Raw genomic sequence first — 19,933 nt, 5'->3', positions numbered from 1 at the left:
ATCTTCTTATGTCTTCTTGACCATTAGTTCTGCTTTCACCTTTCCTTGCTGTCAAGATGCAGAGATACATAGAAGGTGGCAAAGGGCTGCCTTTTCTTCAAGCAGCTTTCTCTCATTCTGTCCTTTTGGTCCATAGGAGATGGTGAACATCCACACTCGCACGGCTGCCACTGGAGCCCAGCTCTGCCAAAATTCCTATGCAATGTCCAAGCACAGCTCAGTGACTGAGGTTGCTGGTCAGTACACTCATGATAATCATCTGTTGTTACTTTGCTCTCAGCCTATCTGTTGCATCTCATGGTCTCTCTTCCCTTCCCCTTCTTACTGAACACTTGCTGTCACGGTAAGTGATTAGACCTTTCTCAGCTCAGGTCTTCTGCTGGTTTAACACTGTGGCATACTTATAAAACTTATTCAGGGCAAAGTTTTCCTTAACACGGTAGGGCTCTGCAGAGGGTAGGGAATAGCAGACAGAGCTGTAGTTGCAGGAAATTCCTCTGCGAGCTCACCAAACTGGTTTACACTAGTGGTGGTGTGTGTGTCGTGGGCACACTGAATCACTAATGTGAAAATGGCTCAACACTTTGTGTACCACCAGAACAGAAAATGTTCTCCCCACCTTCTCCCACACAGCTCCCACCACACAGGGACTGCTAATGCAGGTCTTGCACAGGTACAAGTACTTGTTACTACTGGGCAGTTTACTAATGTGAAGAAGGAAAAGCCAGATTTATTCCTTGAATTACGTGTTCTCCTTTACTACAGCTGTGTTGTATGGAAAGCAGAGTAAATGAGGGATCACTGAGTGACTCCTATGTCTCTGTTTACAGTTTGACAATCCTGAGATTAACATGAACACAACAAGCACCATCTCTTTCAGCTCAAAATAAAGGCTAGAATTTTCATGTGCCTCAAAGCAGCCCACTGAAGATTTTCCCTGCCTGTGCCTTTCTGTTTATGGCTAGCTAACTGAGTCTTTCCATGGAACTTACATTGTTTAAAATCACATCCACTTGGCACCTTACTACCTTTTACATCTAACCCCTGTTGGTTTGGATTCACTCCCTTACTGAATCATTTCCTTGAGTTTTCAGGAAGACTCTGACCCGAACTTTCTCCCGTATTCCTTGCCATCTTCTGAAAATTATTCCTTGTACTCACTACAAAGGCAGACCACCTAATTGCTTCAAACCATTCTTCTCTGGCATAAAGCAGTCACTATTTTTTGTGGTAAATAGGCTTGAACAACTTCTATTTATATTTCATGTTACTCTTGACAATTTTTACCTCTTGAACTCATCAGCTTAATTTTCCTTATTGGAATTAATTTCTACTGTCTTATATTGCTTCCTTGCTTCATCTGGTTTGTCAGATGTAAAGACCGATTAGCAAAGCTTATATTCTTTAGCTTCTGCTCAGCTATAGGCTATGTTCCCACAAAATTCCTGCCCTCCATAGATCAGACATCCTTTTGGTGTCATAGGCTGGCTAAGCCCCAAGGTTTACTACAAAAAATAGTTAATTCAGAAAAAGTAAGAAACACTAGTCCTTCTTTGTTGATTGCATTATTTGTTCTCATATTTCCACTCCCTAATATAGGAAAGTAGTTAATTTATCCCAATCAGCAAAATCTTCTCCATGTGTTTGGAAGCAACTCATTGTGTTATTGAAGAACCATATACAAGTATTGGCAATTTTGAATAAAATAGGAGAAATTATGTATTTTCAGTAAAATTTAAAAAAACCCTATTATTTCTAACTCAATTTTTCCCATCCATTCTGTCCATTGATGCTGTTCTCTTGAAGTGAGGTTCTCAAAAGTAGCAATGAATTTTTCTTACCTGACTTGTTTTAAGAGGTTTTCAGCTAGCAGCAGTCACACGTACAAAACTGGTCTTCAAAAAACTGATCTTTTTTTTGCTAATTCCTAGGCACAATTATTTTAGAATTACAACTGCAATGAAAAATTAATACTGATGTAATTTAACACCTTAACCACCTTATAATTGAAAAATGCATTAAATGTGTGTAGAATGAAAACACAGTAGTAAAGTGTGACAAGTAATTAGTTTTTATTCTTGTTGTCCACTGTCAGCTAGCTACTGAATCCTTGGATTCAGTGAGGTGAAAGTAGAAACTGTTAGCACAGCTATAGTCTTCTTACTTGCTGTTTCCCATTCTTGAATATCCATGTAGTTTATGGCTCCAGTGTCGCATAGGTCATGCCTGGATAATGCACTTGTCTACTGCTGGGTCCAGCAATAGCTGGCTACTGAAAGGAACAACCTTTCTCAACCTCCCACTCAGGTCTTCTTGCTTAATGGACAAGTCTGTGCTTCAGTACTGAGCATCCCCCACAGTCTGGGTCCCCATTTCTGTGTTGAAAAGCACCAGCATTTTCCTTTATTCCCTCTTGAGAACATCTTACACATTCTCTGGGAATATCAGTGGACATTCCAAAACTGAGGTTCCTCACTTGTGATGTATTTCATCTTAATGAATTTTCACAATAGCTATTCTAGGTTCTCTAGTACTGTCCATTATATAAAAGGAACACAAAATGGGAATGGACTTGCTTGGCCTAGAAAGCTGAATAACTTTAATCTCTATGTTTTGTGATGAATATCAATCTTCTCAAGAAACTAAATTCTTACCTTTGTTTTTACTGAGGTAGAAGTGAGAACATATACAGGAGTTTTGAGCTTGAGGAAAGAATACCTCTTCACCTTGCCTTCCATACTTTTTAAACTCATGTCTAAAGACAGACTTTTCTTAATTATCTCCTGACCCACAGGTCATTAAATGGAGGGAACTAAGATGCTTTGAATGAATACAGTGGGTATTGAATGGGTTCATGCATTAGTCATGGTAATTTTCCCCTGCTGTTCTGCCCCTCATTTGTACAACAAAGATGAGAAATGGTTTTTCCTGATATTGACTAGAACATGAAGATAGTACCTATCTTCCTAAGGTGAGAGGTTCTGAGTAAAAGACAAAGTCTATGTCTTTGCACCATGGCAAATGTAGAACGGTGAATCTCTTTTTGTCATAGGACAGAGACATTAAAGATTTTCATAGAAGTTAAACAAAGTATTTCTGTTAGAAATTAATTGCATAGAGCATCTCAGTCTCTGGAAGTAAAACAGGTAATTGAAGATGTGTTCTCCACCACAGAAGGCCTGCAGTTGGGAATGAAAAATCAAATCCTTCAAAGAGGCACAGAGACCGTCTGAATGCGGAACTGGACCACCTGGCCAGCCTCCTTCCTTTTCCACCTGACATTGTATCAAAGCTGGACAAACTTTCTGTCTTGCGCCTTAGCGTCAGCTATCTCCGAGTCAAAAGTTTCTTTCAAGGTAGGTTTTCTTAAGATCTCAGCATGCCATTAAAAATATTCCTTTTATTTATTGCTGCTTTGTACTAGTAAAAGTAACAAATGGTATTATATTGATAAAGGCGGGGGAAAAATATATTACTGAACTTATTTGTGCATGGTATATTGCATTGGTAATTTCATTCATTTCCTCTTATGTAGTTTGTGTGTTTTTCACCAAATAGTGGGATAATCTCCATCTTTCATCAGCTTTAGAAAAGGCTTTAGAAAATGGAAAAACACAACTGGGAAAGAATCACTAAACTGGGAAAGAAGTATAGGGCAAATGTAATTAATACCTGTTATAGTTTGAATTCTCTATTTGATGCTGGTATTATGAAAGTTCAAAACACCTCTTTAAGTATGATGTGAAAGTCAACCACCTGCTGTATTACCTATGTTTGCTGTATGCCAGGAGGAAATGGGTTTACATGATAAGCCAACATGATCACTGTCTTTCAGGGCAAGAGAGATTCAAAGTTTAAAGTGCTGAATAAAGCTGTACTAGGCTACGCTTCATTTGTATAGTTGTCTGGCACAATGCAATGTGAAAGCCAAATGTGCATTTGCAGATGCACATAAAAAGAATTCTTACAAATTTGAAGATATTTTGAGTTTCTTCTGTTGCTGAGGAGTTCACAAGAGCAAAATACAGATTAGTGATTTAATAATAGAAATTCTTTCTAGAGTTGTTTTCAAAAAAAAGTGAAAAAAGTCCTGTGTAAGATGGAGTATAATTGACCAAAACTTATAGGTGGACTGCAAAGATACGCAGAAGTATTTTTACAGACATTACTTTTCCTTTATTACTCTTTATTACTTGTGGTCTTCCTGTTACTACTTATGATGTACAGTGTGTACATATTTATATATATATATTTTAAATATTTTTTGCCTTTAACCAAAGAATAACATCTGTTTGTTGCTTTCTTGCTTTTAAAATGCATTTTAGTACAAAAGAAATGCCAGATTGAAGAGACTTCGGCAGACTGCAGGGCATTTTATGAGGCTGACATGAGATTACAAAGGGTGATATCACTGATAGCAGGAGCCTCCTGTGTCAGCTGTGGCAGGTGGTTGCCCAGCCTCCAGCATCCTGCAGTTTACAGAGTGCCTCTCTTTCCCTTTAAACACATACCATACTTGACTGCTATGGCTTCTTCCTCTAAGCCTGACTTTCGTTTGTCTTGCATTCACAAGCAATAATATATCTTCAGCTGCCTTTACTACTCTTCTGCCAGAGTTTCTAAGATCCATTGTCTCCTTTTCTTAAAGGGATAAAGAGATAAAAGGAAAACAAGTAAAGCCAGGCTGCATTATGTTGAAATGTTCTGTGTTCCATGTCTTAAGAGATTTCATTTAATTTAATCCCCAAATTACCTAATTGAACACATAGTTTGTGTTCTCTTCATTCTTATTTTTAAATGTTTACATAATGAAACTAAGGTTACAGAAAGCATTGTTTACAGTAAAGGAAGGAAACTAAGACAAGAGAGCAGCTTCAGAAGGGTGGAATGGAGGAGAGGTGAGCTGTGGAAACTGAACTGTGTGAGGAATGGTTCCAGAAGTTTGGTAAGGGCAGAATCTGCCGCATCCCTCATGAACATCACGATCTACTTTCTTGTAATTATGGAAAAAAAGAAAGGCAGAATCTGTTTTTTTTTTCTTTTTATTTTTAAGCAAAAGCTTTGGTAGCAAGTCACCTAAAAAAGCAAACAAACATATTCATCGCATTTCAAATTGTGTTGTAATGAAAGAGGATAGAAGATTGTTTGTGGCTTTTTAAACCAAAGGATGACACTAAATTGGGAGCTTACAAACATTCTGAGGACAGAGAACAGACCAGTGCATACAGAGATGTTAGCAAATTGGATAAAAAAAGGTATCTGGAAAAATGGCTTAGTAAATCTGTACTAATTCACTCAGGGAAAATTAATCCAAAGAAACTGGTGTTCAATAGAAAAGACAAACCTGGAACAAAGATCATAAATACAATAACCAAAGAGGGACAGTGGTCAACAAGTTGTTCCATGCCTGTAATATGGTATGTTGACATAAACAAGAAAGCTAAGTGTGGATTTTGGTCTGTTTGCCCAGAGGCAGCATGTCACTACACAGGAAAGTTATAATCCCTCTCTGCATGGGACCAGCATGACTCCATCTGGAACAGAGCTTTCTGTTGTGGGCATCTCTTGGTCACAAGGGCATTAGTACATATTAAAGGGTTGGGAATAGCCACAGGCAAGAAGTGGCTATAAGGTTGCATGGGCAAAAAAACAATCAACAAACAAATAAACAAACAAACAACCCCTAAAAAACTAAAGTCAGCTCAATTTATGTTCTCCAGCTGTTTGTCTTCATAGGAGAAAAAGACAAGAAGGAAAGGAATTGCTCAGGATATTTTAGAGTGGCACAGTGGAGGAACCAAGAAATGCCCAAGATGAAATTTGGCTTGAATATCAAGAAAAACAAGTCTGTAATGAATCCTGTTCAGCTATCTAATATCCTTAAAGTGGATGCAGTTGAGATTCAGTACAATCAGTTTTGTAGTGTGTGACAGACTGTACTGTGCATCATTTGTTTAAAAAATTATTCTCCGAGTTTTGAGGAAGTTAAGCTTAAATTTCAGGTTTTTAAAACATGCTTTTAAGATTATTGCTTGTCATTTAAAAAAATAAATGAGTAGTATTACTTGACACGTTAAGTTCATATGTGACATTGCGTATTCAACCCATAACAGGTCAGCAATTCCCATGCCAATTACAGTGGCACACCTTCAGCAATGCCAGTGGTTTCTGGGCACACTCATTTACTTACCACTAGGTGTCCTTTTAGTAGGTACTCTGCCATAGTCAGTGTGCAGCACAAACGTGTTTATGAAGATCAATAGCCAGCTGGAGAGACTAACCTCACCATATTGACCTCAAGTGTCAAAATGGTTTTGCAGAGAATTGGGTATTAGCACATGGGGAGCATTCATCAGTCATTTATTCCCATTTTAGTGACCATTAGAGGTTAGCACCTTGAAGCATATGACCAGTTCATCTTAAGTGATTTAAGCGAAGGCCTGTTTCTTTTCCAAAATTTAGACCTGGCCTGTTGAGACAGATATTCCTAGGATTCAGTGTAAGTCACTGCAGTGAATGCCCTCCCTCATTCTTAGAAATGTTTTATTTCTACTGTCTACTTGTTTAAGATTCTTCATATCTCTGTTATCAGTTGGCAGAGGCTCTATTAATAGCCCCGCTCCCCTCAAGCTACAGGCATTCAGTCGTTTTGCATTTTCCTGATAAGCACTTCAAAATGGCTTGCAGCAATAACCTTCCAACCACACTGGATCTCATGAATGAGGCAGCTGGGTCTGAACCAGGGTTAGTTGATGACTGAGAGACATCAACTGCTACAGGAAACTCTGACTGTCATTTGGTCCTAACAAAGATTTGCTTTGGGTGGGGCTCCCGTGAGCATGGAGTGGCACTTAGTGTCTGTGACCACTTGAGTTTGCTGGACCTCTGTCTTGGACATGTTCCATCTCGGTTAGTTGTAGTCTGTCTTCCTTTACCACCCTTCAAGACACATCCTGTAGTACTTCTTATTTCTCAGTTTTTCCACTGGTCTTGGTCCACTTCAAAACCAGCACCATTTTGTTGGTTGTTTAACTTGTTCCCTTCTGTACAGGTAACGATTTAGTAAATAAATGTCAGAAAAGTAGCACCTTGTCCTTTTAACAGCTCAGGTCCTTTCTCAGAGAGAGCTAATTTATGTTTCCCAGTCCTTGTAAGGAAACTGGCTATGACAATTGAGATAAACCAGCACAGTTACAACTAGGGCTATATAGCTCTTCATCTTTCAGTTCTTAGTGTAACTAACCTTGTATTAATGCTCAAATTCTACTCAAACTTTCCCGTTGGCATCTCACTCAGTAATGTTAGACCTTTTAGCCATAAGCATTTCTGATAATGTTGAGTCTTAGATGGGAAATGTAGAGACCTCAATATGGATGAATTTTTTTATTTTAAATTCTTTACTACATAATTTATATAAAGCATAATTTAATTCAATAGCTTGTTATTTTGCCCATCTGGACATTTTTTGCATACACACATATACATACTCAAAAACAGAGATGTGCATGCAAGCACAAAAGCAGTGCTTTCCTGACAAAAATCTCCCTCCTGTATTATTTTGAATCTCTGTGTTTATTGCAGACTTCAGTGCTTTCTCTGTATTTATTGACTTCATTTTATTTTGAAAGCTAAAAATCAGATAGATTTATGGATGACTAAATATGGAACTCTGTGAATAAATATCTTAAAAGTTTCTGTAAGTTTTATATTTAAACTGCAATCTTTGCAAAATTAGTGACATTAAAGCATGTTGACAGTCAAACATGTTGTTTGACCTGCCTTGGACTAAAGTTATATATGGATTGTAAACTGAATTACAGTAGAGTTTGAGAAATTTGTCTACATATGTCAGTTCATCTGTTTCCACATAGAATTAAAAATTGTAAGAAACAAGCCTTTGGTGAACCTTCCTAGGTAAAGAATAAGCAATGCCTTAACCTCAGGGTCATTGTCTAATATTTTTGCAAATCTGCAACATGGCTGGTTTAATACCTTCCTTTGCATTCCCTAAAATCCAAGCTGGAAATCTCTTGCTTCAGTTTAACCCCTCATCTGTAGGGAAAAAAATTGTTTCTATTTCTTGTGGCACCTCAGTTTTTGCAGCCATGAAGGTGATCCTAACAGATGGAAGCAAAAAGAGGCAATAAACACTAAACTTTGTTGTTTTCATTGTCTGTAGCTCCCCTTCTGCTGAGTAGCAGAAATCTATTTTCCCAACCTTGTATTGAAAGGGCTTCCAGCATGATTTTCATAACCTTCCCTTACTTGCAACATCTGATACTATACATTGGCTTTTCTGTTTCTCTTCCTATACATTTGTCCTTTATTTTATTAATTTTTAAATGTGATTTTCTGTGAGGTTCCAGTCACTGAAGAACTCAAGATTTTGCTAAGGCGGTCTTTTCTTACATTTCCCATTCTTCACTGCCACTGAGACAGTTTACACTTATCTCCTATATATTGATCCACTGAAAAAACATCCAGCATCTATTTCCCTTAGATATGTGTCCTCTGAGATTTTTCCAGATGTACTGAAGTCTCCCTCCTGTTGGTCCTCTGTTTTCCAACGCTGTGGCTTGGATTGCTGCTGCTGCTGCAAGAACCATTGATCCCAGGATCTCCCAATCACTTTCACCAAGCTGCCCTATCTCCTTCTCACCCACTTCTCCCCTTCAATTAAACCTCTTATACACATATATATACACACATCTATACATACATATATATATATATATGTGTGTGTGTGTGTGTGTGTGTGTGTGTGTGTGTATATATATATATACATATACATAGATATAGGGGTTTTTTAAGGTTTTTTATTTTTTCCCATTTTCTGACGGGGTAGCACACACTGTGTGGTTTCTGTCTTTCTTCTGGTTTAGCATTTATGTTAGTGGGTCATTTCCTCTTACTCATCTATGTGTTTGGTGTGATCCAATTCCCATCAATGTTTCTCTTTAATGGTAATCAAATTTATCTCTTTTAAGAAGAAAGCAACAAAGGATTCCTCTCAGCTGGCCTGATTTTCAGTATCCTCAATTACTTGCAGTATGTTCTAGCTTTGTTCTCCTCCTGCAGTGTCCATGGCTGTTACTCTCCTAGGGCAGAAGCATACTGCTGTGACTGAGATTCCTCAGATTCAGTCCTTAGACCCTTTAGACTATTATTTATTGTAACAATTGAATATTTAGTGCTGCAGCCCCCACTGCAGACCTGTTTCTGGTGTGACATGCATGATACTCCAGCGGCACAGAAATTTAAGGTTTTAAAATCTGAGGTGGTTACAGAAGCACAGAGTATCTTGCTTTCAGTGCATACATAATCTGCAACGTAATGCTAACTAATCAACAGTGCTGTAGGAGTGCTGCCTACCTGAACCAAAGCTCCTGGTCTGAGGTTCCAAGATTCCTCTGCAGTGCATGTACTGTGGTTCTCAGGCTTCTCTCTCTACCCCACCATCTCTTCCTAATAATTCTGTTTTCCCAGAGTTTTCTTTTCAAACTCTCAGTAATTACATTTTTTTCCTGGAATGACAAATTCTGCTTCATTGGTATAAATATGTTTTTTAGATTTTACTTTACATAAGCATGGCAAATTTTTCTACAACAAGATTCAACTGATTCTTAAACTAAGTTCATATGGTTGAGCTAACCATTACAGTTATGGCCTGTATTGGATCCATTTCCATGGGAAAAATTAATCTTTCATTTGTAATCCAGTTTCAGTAGCCTGAAGCTTTCCCTTTAGTTTAAAATCATAGTCTTAGTGAATCACAAATTCACAGATGGGTTGAAGATGGAAGGAACCTCTGGAGGGCACCTGATCCAAGCCCCCTGCTCAAGCCAGGTCACTGAGAACCAGTTTCCCAGGACCATGTCCAGATGGCTTTTGAATATCTGCAAGGGTGAGAGTCCACAGTGTCTTTGGGCAACCCCAGCCAATGCTTGGTCATCCTTACAGTGAAAATGTGTTTCCTGACTTTCAGAGAGAACCTCCTGTGTTTCACTTTGTACTTGTTTACTGTGATCCTGTCACTGGACACTTCTGAAAAGAACCTTGCTGTTCTTTCCACCCTTCCTTTAGGTATTTATACACTCTGATGAGATCCACCCTGGGCTTTCCCTTCTCCAGGCTGAACAGTTCCAGCTCTCTCATTCTCTCAGCCTCACCTCATTGAAGTGCTCTAGTCTCTTCATCATTTTTGTGTCCTTTCATTGGTCTCTCTCCAGGTCCTTTATAATGGATATATTTAAAACAGATTTAGGAAAAATAAAATAATAAAAAATCTGAAATAGCAATAAATATTATAAGGAAGATATAAGAGCAGGATAAGATGCCTTAAACAACAACAACAAGAAGAAGGAGGAAATTATACCTCATTGATTCTATCTCTTCATTCTCACCTATCTTTTCTTGGTATGACTTATATATTGATTTCCATTATGTAAATATTTAGAGGCTTTCAGATTATCCTCAAACTTCTTTTTTTTTTCTTTTTAATGAAACTTGTGCTTTGAGACACAAATCAAGGATTCAATTTATGTTCCTCTGATTAGTTAGGGTTGAAGCTTTTATCTTGGGTCAAGAATTCCCCTATGTATTTGAACTTTTTAACAATTAGAAGTTTGAGTTTTCAAAACATCCTCTGCTGAGTTAGAGCATTCCCAGTCCTGTCCTCTGAAACTGAATATCTGAATGTTTTCTTCTTAGAAGAGAAATGAGAACTTTTCTTTATTGATCACATACAAAATATCTTTAGCATATATATTGCCCTAGTCCACAGCTGTAGCTTAATTAGATTGTAAACATTTGGGTAGTTTAGGTTTCTTGGGAAAGCTTATTCAATGGCTTGTACTGAAAAGAAACATTAATTGTCACAGTGGGTAACAGGTAAGGTTATTCCTGTGGCTGTATTGAACTGGCGTATTCAAATTGCACCAATATTTGGAGTGTTTGGCCAAAAAATGGACTGTTCATGAAAGAAACATTTTTCACTCTCTACTGCTCTCTAATTTTACCAACTTTTTAGCAATACAACAACTGAAAAAAGGAAAAACTATTCTTCTGCATAAGTGGCTTATAAGCAAATCATTGAAGGAAGACCTACTGTGTGCAAAAAATTGTCTAATCAAATGCTAAAATATTACATCAGTGAAATTTTAGTAGAAGTGTCAAGACCTTAAGCAGGATAGCTTCATTCATCCATCCCTGACATCTGGCAGGACTTCTTTCTAGAGAGTCCGCTGTAAATTGAATCTCCTCCACATTACGCATTTTCATTATATTATATTAATTATATTCATTACACATTATTTTGAATTTTTTAATATATTTAATTACCAGGGAGACCATTTTATTGGGACATATTGCTTATACTAATGGGCCAATATTTTTTCTTCCCCTTGTTTCCTGGGAACACCATTCATTCCATGTGACAAATAACTGAGGCTGTTTTGTACTACAGGTCCTCTTGCATAACGTGGAGATCTCTCTGTCCTTGGAAGGCTTTTGCTGACTCTTGGAGGAGAACTGCATCTGCTCTTGCTGTCTTGTTGTAAGAGTGTGTACCTCCTTTTCCTGGCTAGCTTTCTCTTTATTTTCCTACAAACAAGACAGGTTTTGTAGGACCAGTGTTGATTTACAAGCAGGATTTACTTCAGAATGAACATATATTCAGGAAGAAGAAGACAAATTTAAATTGCTTGAATTCCCATTACCTTTGAAGATCAAGGGAACTTGTCTGTGCAACACTATGTTCAGTGTCATGTTCTGAGACTGGCTCTAAATTCAATACTTATTTTTGTGAGTAATGGCAAATGAAGGATGTTAGTTTCAGTTATAAATAAGTTTCAGATATTGTTTGGTGCTCCTTGGTGCTTGTGCTGTGGGTTGTTTATATTACCAGAGCTATTACAAACTCAGAGCTGTTAGACTGATTAAGTCATCTGCATAAGAAAGACTGGACTACACGGATTTTACACTGTCTTTGGGAAACCATCATTAGGATTCTTCTTGAAGAATTTCCTCTTGTAATTCTGGATCTGTATCTCATACAACTTTTCTATTGCTGGATGCCATCCAAATGAACATCCCTGTAGGCTTCAGTGTTTCTCTTGCTGTTATCAAGACTGATAAGAAAAACCAGAGAGCTGGAAATGACAAGTGACATGAGGAGAATCTTTGTTAGATTTCTCCTGAGGGAATTTGGCACTGCAAGAGTTCCACTGTTTCTACTGAAAATAGAAATGCACTCAGGACCAGACACAGGGTCAGCCATGCACACGATGCCTGATTTTATAGGTGTTCCCACAAACTACAGCTTCTACATTGCTCCAGTGCTAGGGGAAGTCCCCAAAATACTGTGAGCCATTGAGTGTGGGTCCTCACCTTTCTCCAGCTTGCTCAGTCATTCTTAACCATTTTCATTTGGTAGGCTTTTGTGCTCAGTGCATTTTCTTAACTCACACCGTGCATCTCATGTCACATAGATGTAAATGAAAGCGGCAAGGATGTGTAACTCAATGTGGTAAATGCAAGTGGCAAGGAAAAATCTGGGTCCATCTAATCCAGGCGACTGATATACACATTGCCTTTTGTATTCATTGGTGTACATCCTGCTTGTGCACTGTGCTTGCTTAATCCCTGCTCTGCAGCTAAGGCCCTTCTTGGCCCGGCCTGGTACCAGCTGTTGAAATACTCTCACAGTCCTTCATGGCTCAAATTCCATTATCCTGAGCTACAAGTAATGGACTTTCATTGATCTAATTCTCTTGAGTTAAATTATGTTTAGATCTTGGAGACTGAGGAAAAAAATTGGACTTTAGTTCAACTGTTCTCCTTGGATAGGAAACAAGACTGGTTTTCATCACAAGAAAAAATGGCATTTTTACTTCAAAACTTGCTAGCAATTTCAGTGACTGTAGAAGATACTAGCAATACTTTTGTCCTTATCAATTGTGCAATGGATGGGAAGGAAAGCATTCCCCCAGGCATAAACTTTGGCTTAGTTTACACTTGTTCTCAGCTTCATGAGTGATTACCATCTCTGAGAGGAAGTGTGTATCTTTACTGTCAAGAAAATGATTTACTTTGTTTCTCATTTTAAATAAAGATATGTTTTAAAGGAAAGACAATGCTTCTTATCCAACAGAACACTGAAGTTAATTTGGCATATTGTAATTGCATAAGACTTTGAAGACAAAGAAGACAAATAGTTTTCAGCTAGTGAATAATGTGGGAGATTGTCCTCCTAGCTTCCCTTCTCACTTTTCTGCTGCTGACTTTAGGGCTACAGCACACAGTAAAACTCAGCAGAGAACGCTGATACAATGCGGATCACAAAATCACAGAATCATTTCATTTGGAAAAGACCTCCAATATCATCAGGGCCAGCCTTTGACTGAGGACCACCTTGTCAACTAGACCATGGCACTAAGTGCCACCTCCAGGGACTGTGACTCCACCACCCCCCTGGGCAGTCTATTCCAATATTTAATGATCCTTTAGTGAAGAAGTTCTTAATGTCCAACCCAAACCACCCTAAGTGCAGCTTAAGAGTCTGTCCTCTCATGCTGTCACTGATTGCTTGGGAAAAGAGGCTGACCCACACCTGGCTTCACTCTCAAGTGGTTATAGAGAGGGATAAGGTCCCCCCTGAGCCATATAAAATATGAGTAGGGGGATGGTTTCTGCAAAGCCTGCCTCATTTTGCTATATGATAATCCTACAGTTTGGCTCAATGGATCACTCTGAAGGACTTGTCTTCATCTAACTGTATTTGGTTTAGTGTCTTTTTCATTTCATTAGAAAGAAAATCCCATGTGACTAACATAGATAATTCTCTTCTCTATCTAATGTAACAGTAGCATATTAGTCAGTGCTCTGAAAGTTCCCCACCATGAAATGAAAAGCAAGTTTTTTAGGTGAGGCATAGCAGGTTTTCCTTTCTAAGTCCAGTTTTAATTTTATTACACTTTTTGGTGCAATACTGTAGATAATATAACTGACAAATTTTCTAAAACCTTGACATTGTGTAGAAGCAGAATGCATATCAGCAGACTTAGATGCTCAGTAAGAGAAGTTACAAACAGACTTTAGAAACTTCTTTCAAAGAAGCCCATCATTACTTTTTTGAAAGTTTGATGTTATAAAACATCAATGTATTATATGAACTTACCGTGTCCCTAAAATTCTATTGAAATCCCCTTAATGCATTTCCTCTTTATAGCTGCATGGAATATATCAAGTTGAAGGTACATAGGAAGTAAATATTTGTTATAATAAGTAAATGTCCACTGTTCCCATTTACCTCCTAACCTGCAATATAAATTGGCTACTTACATATTGGAAACAGCTGAAGGAAGTTAAGATGACTGAAAACAAGCAAAGATCAGAGCTAAATCAAAACACAACATATTTTAAGTTGTTTTTTCTTCCTAGTCCATTGACAACTTCATAACCACTTTACTAATTGTATACAGGGAAAACATGTCACCTTATATTAATCTTATCTATTCCCCTGACTATTTCAATATCTGTACAGAAAATGCTACCTTCTGTATGTTGGTATTATGTTGTATATCAGTGTCAGTGAAAACCTGTCACAAACCCTCTATTTTGTTCCAAATAATTTATTAAACCAGTGTTGTGCCATCAAATGACCCCTACAAAACTTGTATGGGAAAATGGCACAATAAATAATGCTTTATGAAAGCATTTCTTGAGAGGATAAATAATTCAGCCATAACAATGTATCTCAAACTGGTGAATGTGAGGATTTATGTGGAGAATATTCTAATATGTTATTAAAAGGACCATAACAGTACATGGAGAAAAATGAAATTGCATTTCTTCTTTTCATGCTTTTTCTACACTGCATCTACATTGTGGCATATAGTAAAAGGTTGTACATCTCACAGCAAGTAATATTTGTAAGAGGAAATCAGCAATGTTTGACATTAATAATTCTTAGAGGTGCAGTCATGCCAGGTGCAGAATGCTCTCAGCTTATGATGGATTATAGAGGTTTTGATTGCTTTCAGCACTTCTTCAGGACCACCAGAACTGTATTAAACCCTAGCAATGTGGTTCTGTATGTCCCCCTTAAGGAAGAGCTCTTTCTTCTGAGCCAAACATTCTCGGTAACACGTCAGAGAGTCTGAAGGTATTGCACATTGCAACATACATGCTTCATTTTTATTGATGCTAGCAAGCACTTTAGAAATTTTTAATAAGTCAGGCAGTAAGTAAGTGCCGTATCATTTCAGGACAGTGATGCACCCTACATTTGTTGCTGCCAACTTATGGTTAGGAAAGAAGAGACAATGTCAATTTGAAGGTTACTTTGCCATCATACCTTAAAAGTATCATGGTAGTAGCTGATAGTATCTTTAAATAGACAGTAGGGTGTCTGAGATTGTCATCCCTGTAAGCATGAGCTGGGAGGAGAGGTCAGTTTCTGGACAGAAGATGTGCCCCTTGAAGCAACATTTAGTGCAGGGACACTGAGTTCCAAGAGGTCATTTGGAAAAGAGGAATTTATTTATCTTGTCTTTATCTAGTCAAGTCAATTCAAGTCACAATCTTCGTACAGGGGTCAGTTTGCTTACTTTTGATATTGTAGCCTCAGCAGATATTCTGTCTTCTGACTCTCTGAAGATTATGTTCAACTAGTGTGGTTTTTCCAGCCAGAGAAAAGCTGCAAACTACAGTGTTGTGACTCTTCATCACGCTCTTGCCAAGTACCAATACAACAGCATGTGAAAAACATGTTGGGGAAGACTTTTAAGCTGTAGATTCCTGTGTCCTGAGCTGCCTGTATTGGAGACTGGGAAATGTAACAGAAAGTTTCCAAGAAAAGAGGACATTGAGAAACTTAATCTCCTTTCCACTGAGGCAATTTGCCAGGAAAGACCTACTGTAGGCAAAATTTGGGCAAAAAGCCTCTTCTCAGAAAACAACAAGTTTGGTTGGGGAGGAAACATAAAGACAACTGGTCACGTCCTTAATTCCTTATTATGTTTTGCTTAACCTTGGCATTAGTGGAGTAATATAAGCCAGGCTTTCAAAATTTGCACCAGTGTTTCAAAAAACACATTGCCTAAAGTTCAATGTATTTTTCAGAATTGTAACAAAAATGCCATTGAAAAGATTAAAGCCTAGGAGGTATGAAGTCACACCATCACCACACCAATAATTTGGCTAGAGAATATCTTGTGCTAGTTAAAATAGGGACCAACTGGCCATTTTATAGCCAGATTAGCAGTGATGAAGGCTGCTGGAGGGAATGAATGTTCAAAAGTTAACTTAGATCTATATGGAGATAATGTGATACATATGAACAATTTGGGGAACTTTATCAGTATACTTTCATGTTAAATTTTAATTAAATCTGCCAGTTTTCTTTTTTCTTTTTACTTTTACTGTTTAACATGGTGACTTCCACTTCTTTTCCTCTGGCAGCCTTTTTAGTAATAATCCACCTAACTTCTTTGTAAAATTTTCTCTTTTGCACCTTCCTCTTCTGTAGATTTTCTTGTTTTCTTCATATAGGTTTTTTGCCCTTGTCTTTTCCCATCTTTGCTACAGCAGTCTCCCTTTTTTTTCTATAGTCCTTGCTCCGCTCCTAAAAATTTTGGTTACATCTGCTCTCTGCCATTCCAGGACTGGATCTCCATCCCTCCTCTCCAGTAACTGACTTTAGTGGGAAAGCAATGATGTCCTTTTTTTTTTTTTTTTTTTCCAGCAAGACATTGCTCTTGTCTCCTATTGGGTGAAAGCAGGACCAGGCAAACCTCTTTTCCATTCTCCTCCATGAGGGCCTTTTTCCCTGAGAGATCTGGGTGTGGTGAGCTCAGATACCCTGCTGATGCTTTCATTGCATGGGCCACAGGGAGGGGATGTACCTTTTATTCCCTCCCCTGCAAAGAGCCCTACCACAGCGTCAAGATGATGAGAATCACTGAAGCAGAGGGACGAGCCTTAGGGCGGGAGGGGGGAATAAATAATGGCTTGTTGTCAACCCTCCCTTCTGCATTAGGCTGCCAGATGATTGCTTATTCCTTGCTCCCACCCACACGCTTCATGCCACCACCAGCATTTTTGGTCCTTTGTGGCTGAGGTTGTGGGCTAGTCAGCTGATGAGTCAGCTCCTGTAACCAGTGCTTTTCCAGCTCCACATGGCAGGGATAGCTTGGGCGGAAGAGTTTCAGCCAGCACTATCTGCGTGGAAGATGGGGGCTGCTTGGGCACGTTAATTGACTTATTTAGAATTTCACCATTCTGCAAATAAAGGGCAGGTTTCCAGGGATGTGCAATTCATCTCCTCTTCTTGTCTTTGCGTATGCTCTGGTGCAGGAAATTTTGAAGCTACACCCTGTATACGATCTGTTAGTATGGGAGTGTGGAGTGAATGGGAAATTCAAACTTTGAATAGGTCAGGAAAGTCAAAGTTTTGTTCCCACAGCAATTAGCTGTGAGTTGGTCTCAGCTGGTACCGTAGCTCATTGGGTTAATGTACAAAACGAATCTTGCACCACAGCTGGGTTCCTGCGCCACAGCTGCACTTGGCACTGGGATTGAGTGGGAGAAGAGAGGATCAGAGCTTCGAAATACCTTTCTGCTGCCTCAATGCTGGGCAGGCCTGGGCCTCTTTAGCGCTTCCCAGGGGTCAGAACACCCTGCGGGAGTGGCACATGCAGCCTCTCGCAGCTCATGTCAACTGGGGAACATCTGGCCAATGGAAAGTGCATCAGGCAGAAGAATGTTCCAGCAGCCCTGTTCTCAGCCTGCCCCGTCTTGCCTTGACTGCATCGACTCTCAGCTCTGTTGCTGTGGCTGGAGTGCAATCATTAGGTACTCCAGCTCCTTCCCTCATTCTCCCCATCAGGCAAAGGCTATGCTGTGCTGGGACAGGCTGTGTGAACCACCACGTGTGGAAGGCTCAGCCATAGCTAGTGGGAAAACAACTCAACAATTGGCTTTAAACTAACTTCTGCAGCTGCACTATTTGCTGTCCCTCTCAGTCTGCCTAGTGCAAGTATATTTCCAGGCATCCTCCAGTGGTTCTGACCAAGCTAGACCTTAATTTACATTGCAGTAGCAAAGCACTCTTTTCCTCCTCTTCCAGACAAAATCTGGCCATTTTCGAGTATGTACAGTATGTTTGGGCAAAAGGAAGAGGGTGAGGGTAGAGGCAATTTTGTGAGTAAGCTTGCTGTAATTTTTATAACCAAGTTATTCAGGAAGCCTTAGGTTTGAGTCTAATAACTAATTAACTTTAAGTAATTTGTCACAGTACTTAAACCTATTTCTAATGAAAGAATATATCTTAGTAGCTATTTAAAGTCAATTTATTAATTGAAAATGATTTATGGTACACTAATCTGAAATGGTTTGATTTTGGATTATTAGTTGGGGTACCAGTGAACTCTATTACATTTCTCTGGATAATTTTCAGATTAAATAAAATCCTCCACGAAAATTAATTTCTCTGGATCATTTTCAGATTAAATAAAGTGCTCCACAAAACGACTAAACAAAATAATATATAGGCAAATTTGCAAGATATTAGGAGTCTTGGAAGGAGTGAGGAAAGCTTGCAGTTATTATTTGGAAGTTGTCATATGAGAAGTCATTGTTTATCCTGATTTCCTTATACTAAATTACTGACTAGTTCTTCATCTAGAATTGCAGATCCAGTGGATCTTAGACATATGTATTAGCTACCTGCTTGCATCTCCATAGAAAATGGAGCAATTGACCACACTGAGTAGGAGAGGTCATATTCTTAAAAAAATATTAGAGATATTTTACTTTCATATAAAAGGACTCTCAGAAAGGCAAGACTTGCCTTTCTGAGGCAATAAGTGCTTCTGTGGACAGACTGGCATGCAGAACAGAGCTGAGTAGCAGTATTCTAGCAGCTGTTTACCCTCAAATGCCCATACATTAAGTCATTCCTGCAGTTAGCAATGATTTATTTGCCAATTGCCTCCAGAAGAAGTAATTTGTTTGTATAGGTAAGGTAGCCCAACAGCATTCTCACGTATCTCTTTCTATAGGTAGAAAGGAAAAATTGCCATGTTAATTAAATACTTGCATTAGTATCCAGTGCTGTTTTTCTCTAGATAAACTTTTTGTACTTCAGCCAAAGTTTATAAACAGGGAAAAAGTCTGTTTAGGCAAGAGTTGATCCTGTATATTTTTCATTTCCATGGGAAGTTGTTGCAGTAATAAGTGAATGGGCTCACATCAGTAATGTAAGACTAAAGGTAACATCTTCCGAAGTCTCAGAAGTGTGACTTATCTTCAAAAATGCCTGCAGCTTTGTCTGCACTAGTACTGTTAGAGGTCACTCTAGATGCTATCAACACCCTCCCTTTGTAGACTGGTGTCTCTGTCACCTGCACACACATTTTGACTGAGCTGACAAGCTGCAGTGATGCTCAGCACCTGAGGTTAAGCCCGCCTCTATGATGTGAGTGCACCGAGCTCTGACAGTGAGGTCCACCAGCAGCAAAGTCCCAGTTCTCTGTCCAGCTTCCAACCTAATTCCTCTCCATAAATATAGGCCAGAGCTGGAGCAGAGATAAGGCAAATTTTGGGTATCATTAATTTTGTATCAAAGCTGGGCTGGGACCTTATTTGTGACAATGAGAAACTGCAATGCAGATGAGAGAGGGTCTCTCCCACTGCTGGGTGAAGATACACATCAAGGTCAAACCTAAAATGTAAAAAGCCCTTGTTTTGGATGAAGCCAAGGGTACTTAATAGCCTGTGGGTGCATCTCCAGAATCCCTGAAACTGTCTCTAGCATATATGGGCACACCTCAACAAGCTTTCACCTGTTTAGTGTGTCTAATAATAGCAGTGAACTTGCAGGACAGTGCAAACTGCATCCCACACTGTGAGTCCTCAACAGGCTTAGTGCTGT

The 19,933-nt window shown here is 38.8% G+C and overlaps 1 protein-coding gene across 2 annotated transcripts in view; it reads left to right on the top strand.

Moving 5' to 3' along the window:
* AHRR (aryl hydrocarbon receptor repressor) overlaps positions 1–19,933 on the top strand; it is an 82,331-nt gene that overhangs the window by 22,222 nt on the left and 40,176 nt on the right. For both annotated transcript variants that reach the window (XM_021528787.4, XM_085571803.1), the window contains exon 3: positions 3,175–3,356. In XM_021528787.4, the coding sequence (XP_021384462.2) occupies positions 3,175–3,356 (182 nt within the window). The remainder of the gene's footprint in view (positions 1–3,174; positions 3,357–19,933) is intronic.

Source organism: Lonchura striata, chromosome 2, assembly GCF_050655825.1.
Source record: "Lonchura striata isolate lonStrDom1 chromosome 2, ASM5065582v1, whole genome shotgun sequence".
NCBI lineage: Eukaryota > Metazoa > Chordata > Aves > Passeriformes > Estrildidae > Lonchura > Lonchura striata.
This window is presented reverse-complemented; position numbering and strand designations above follow the sequence as displayed.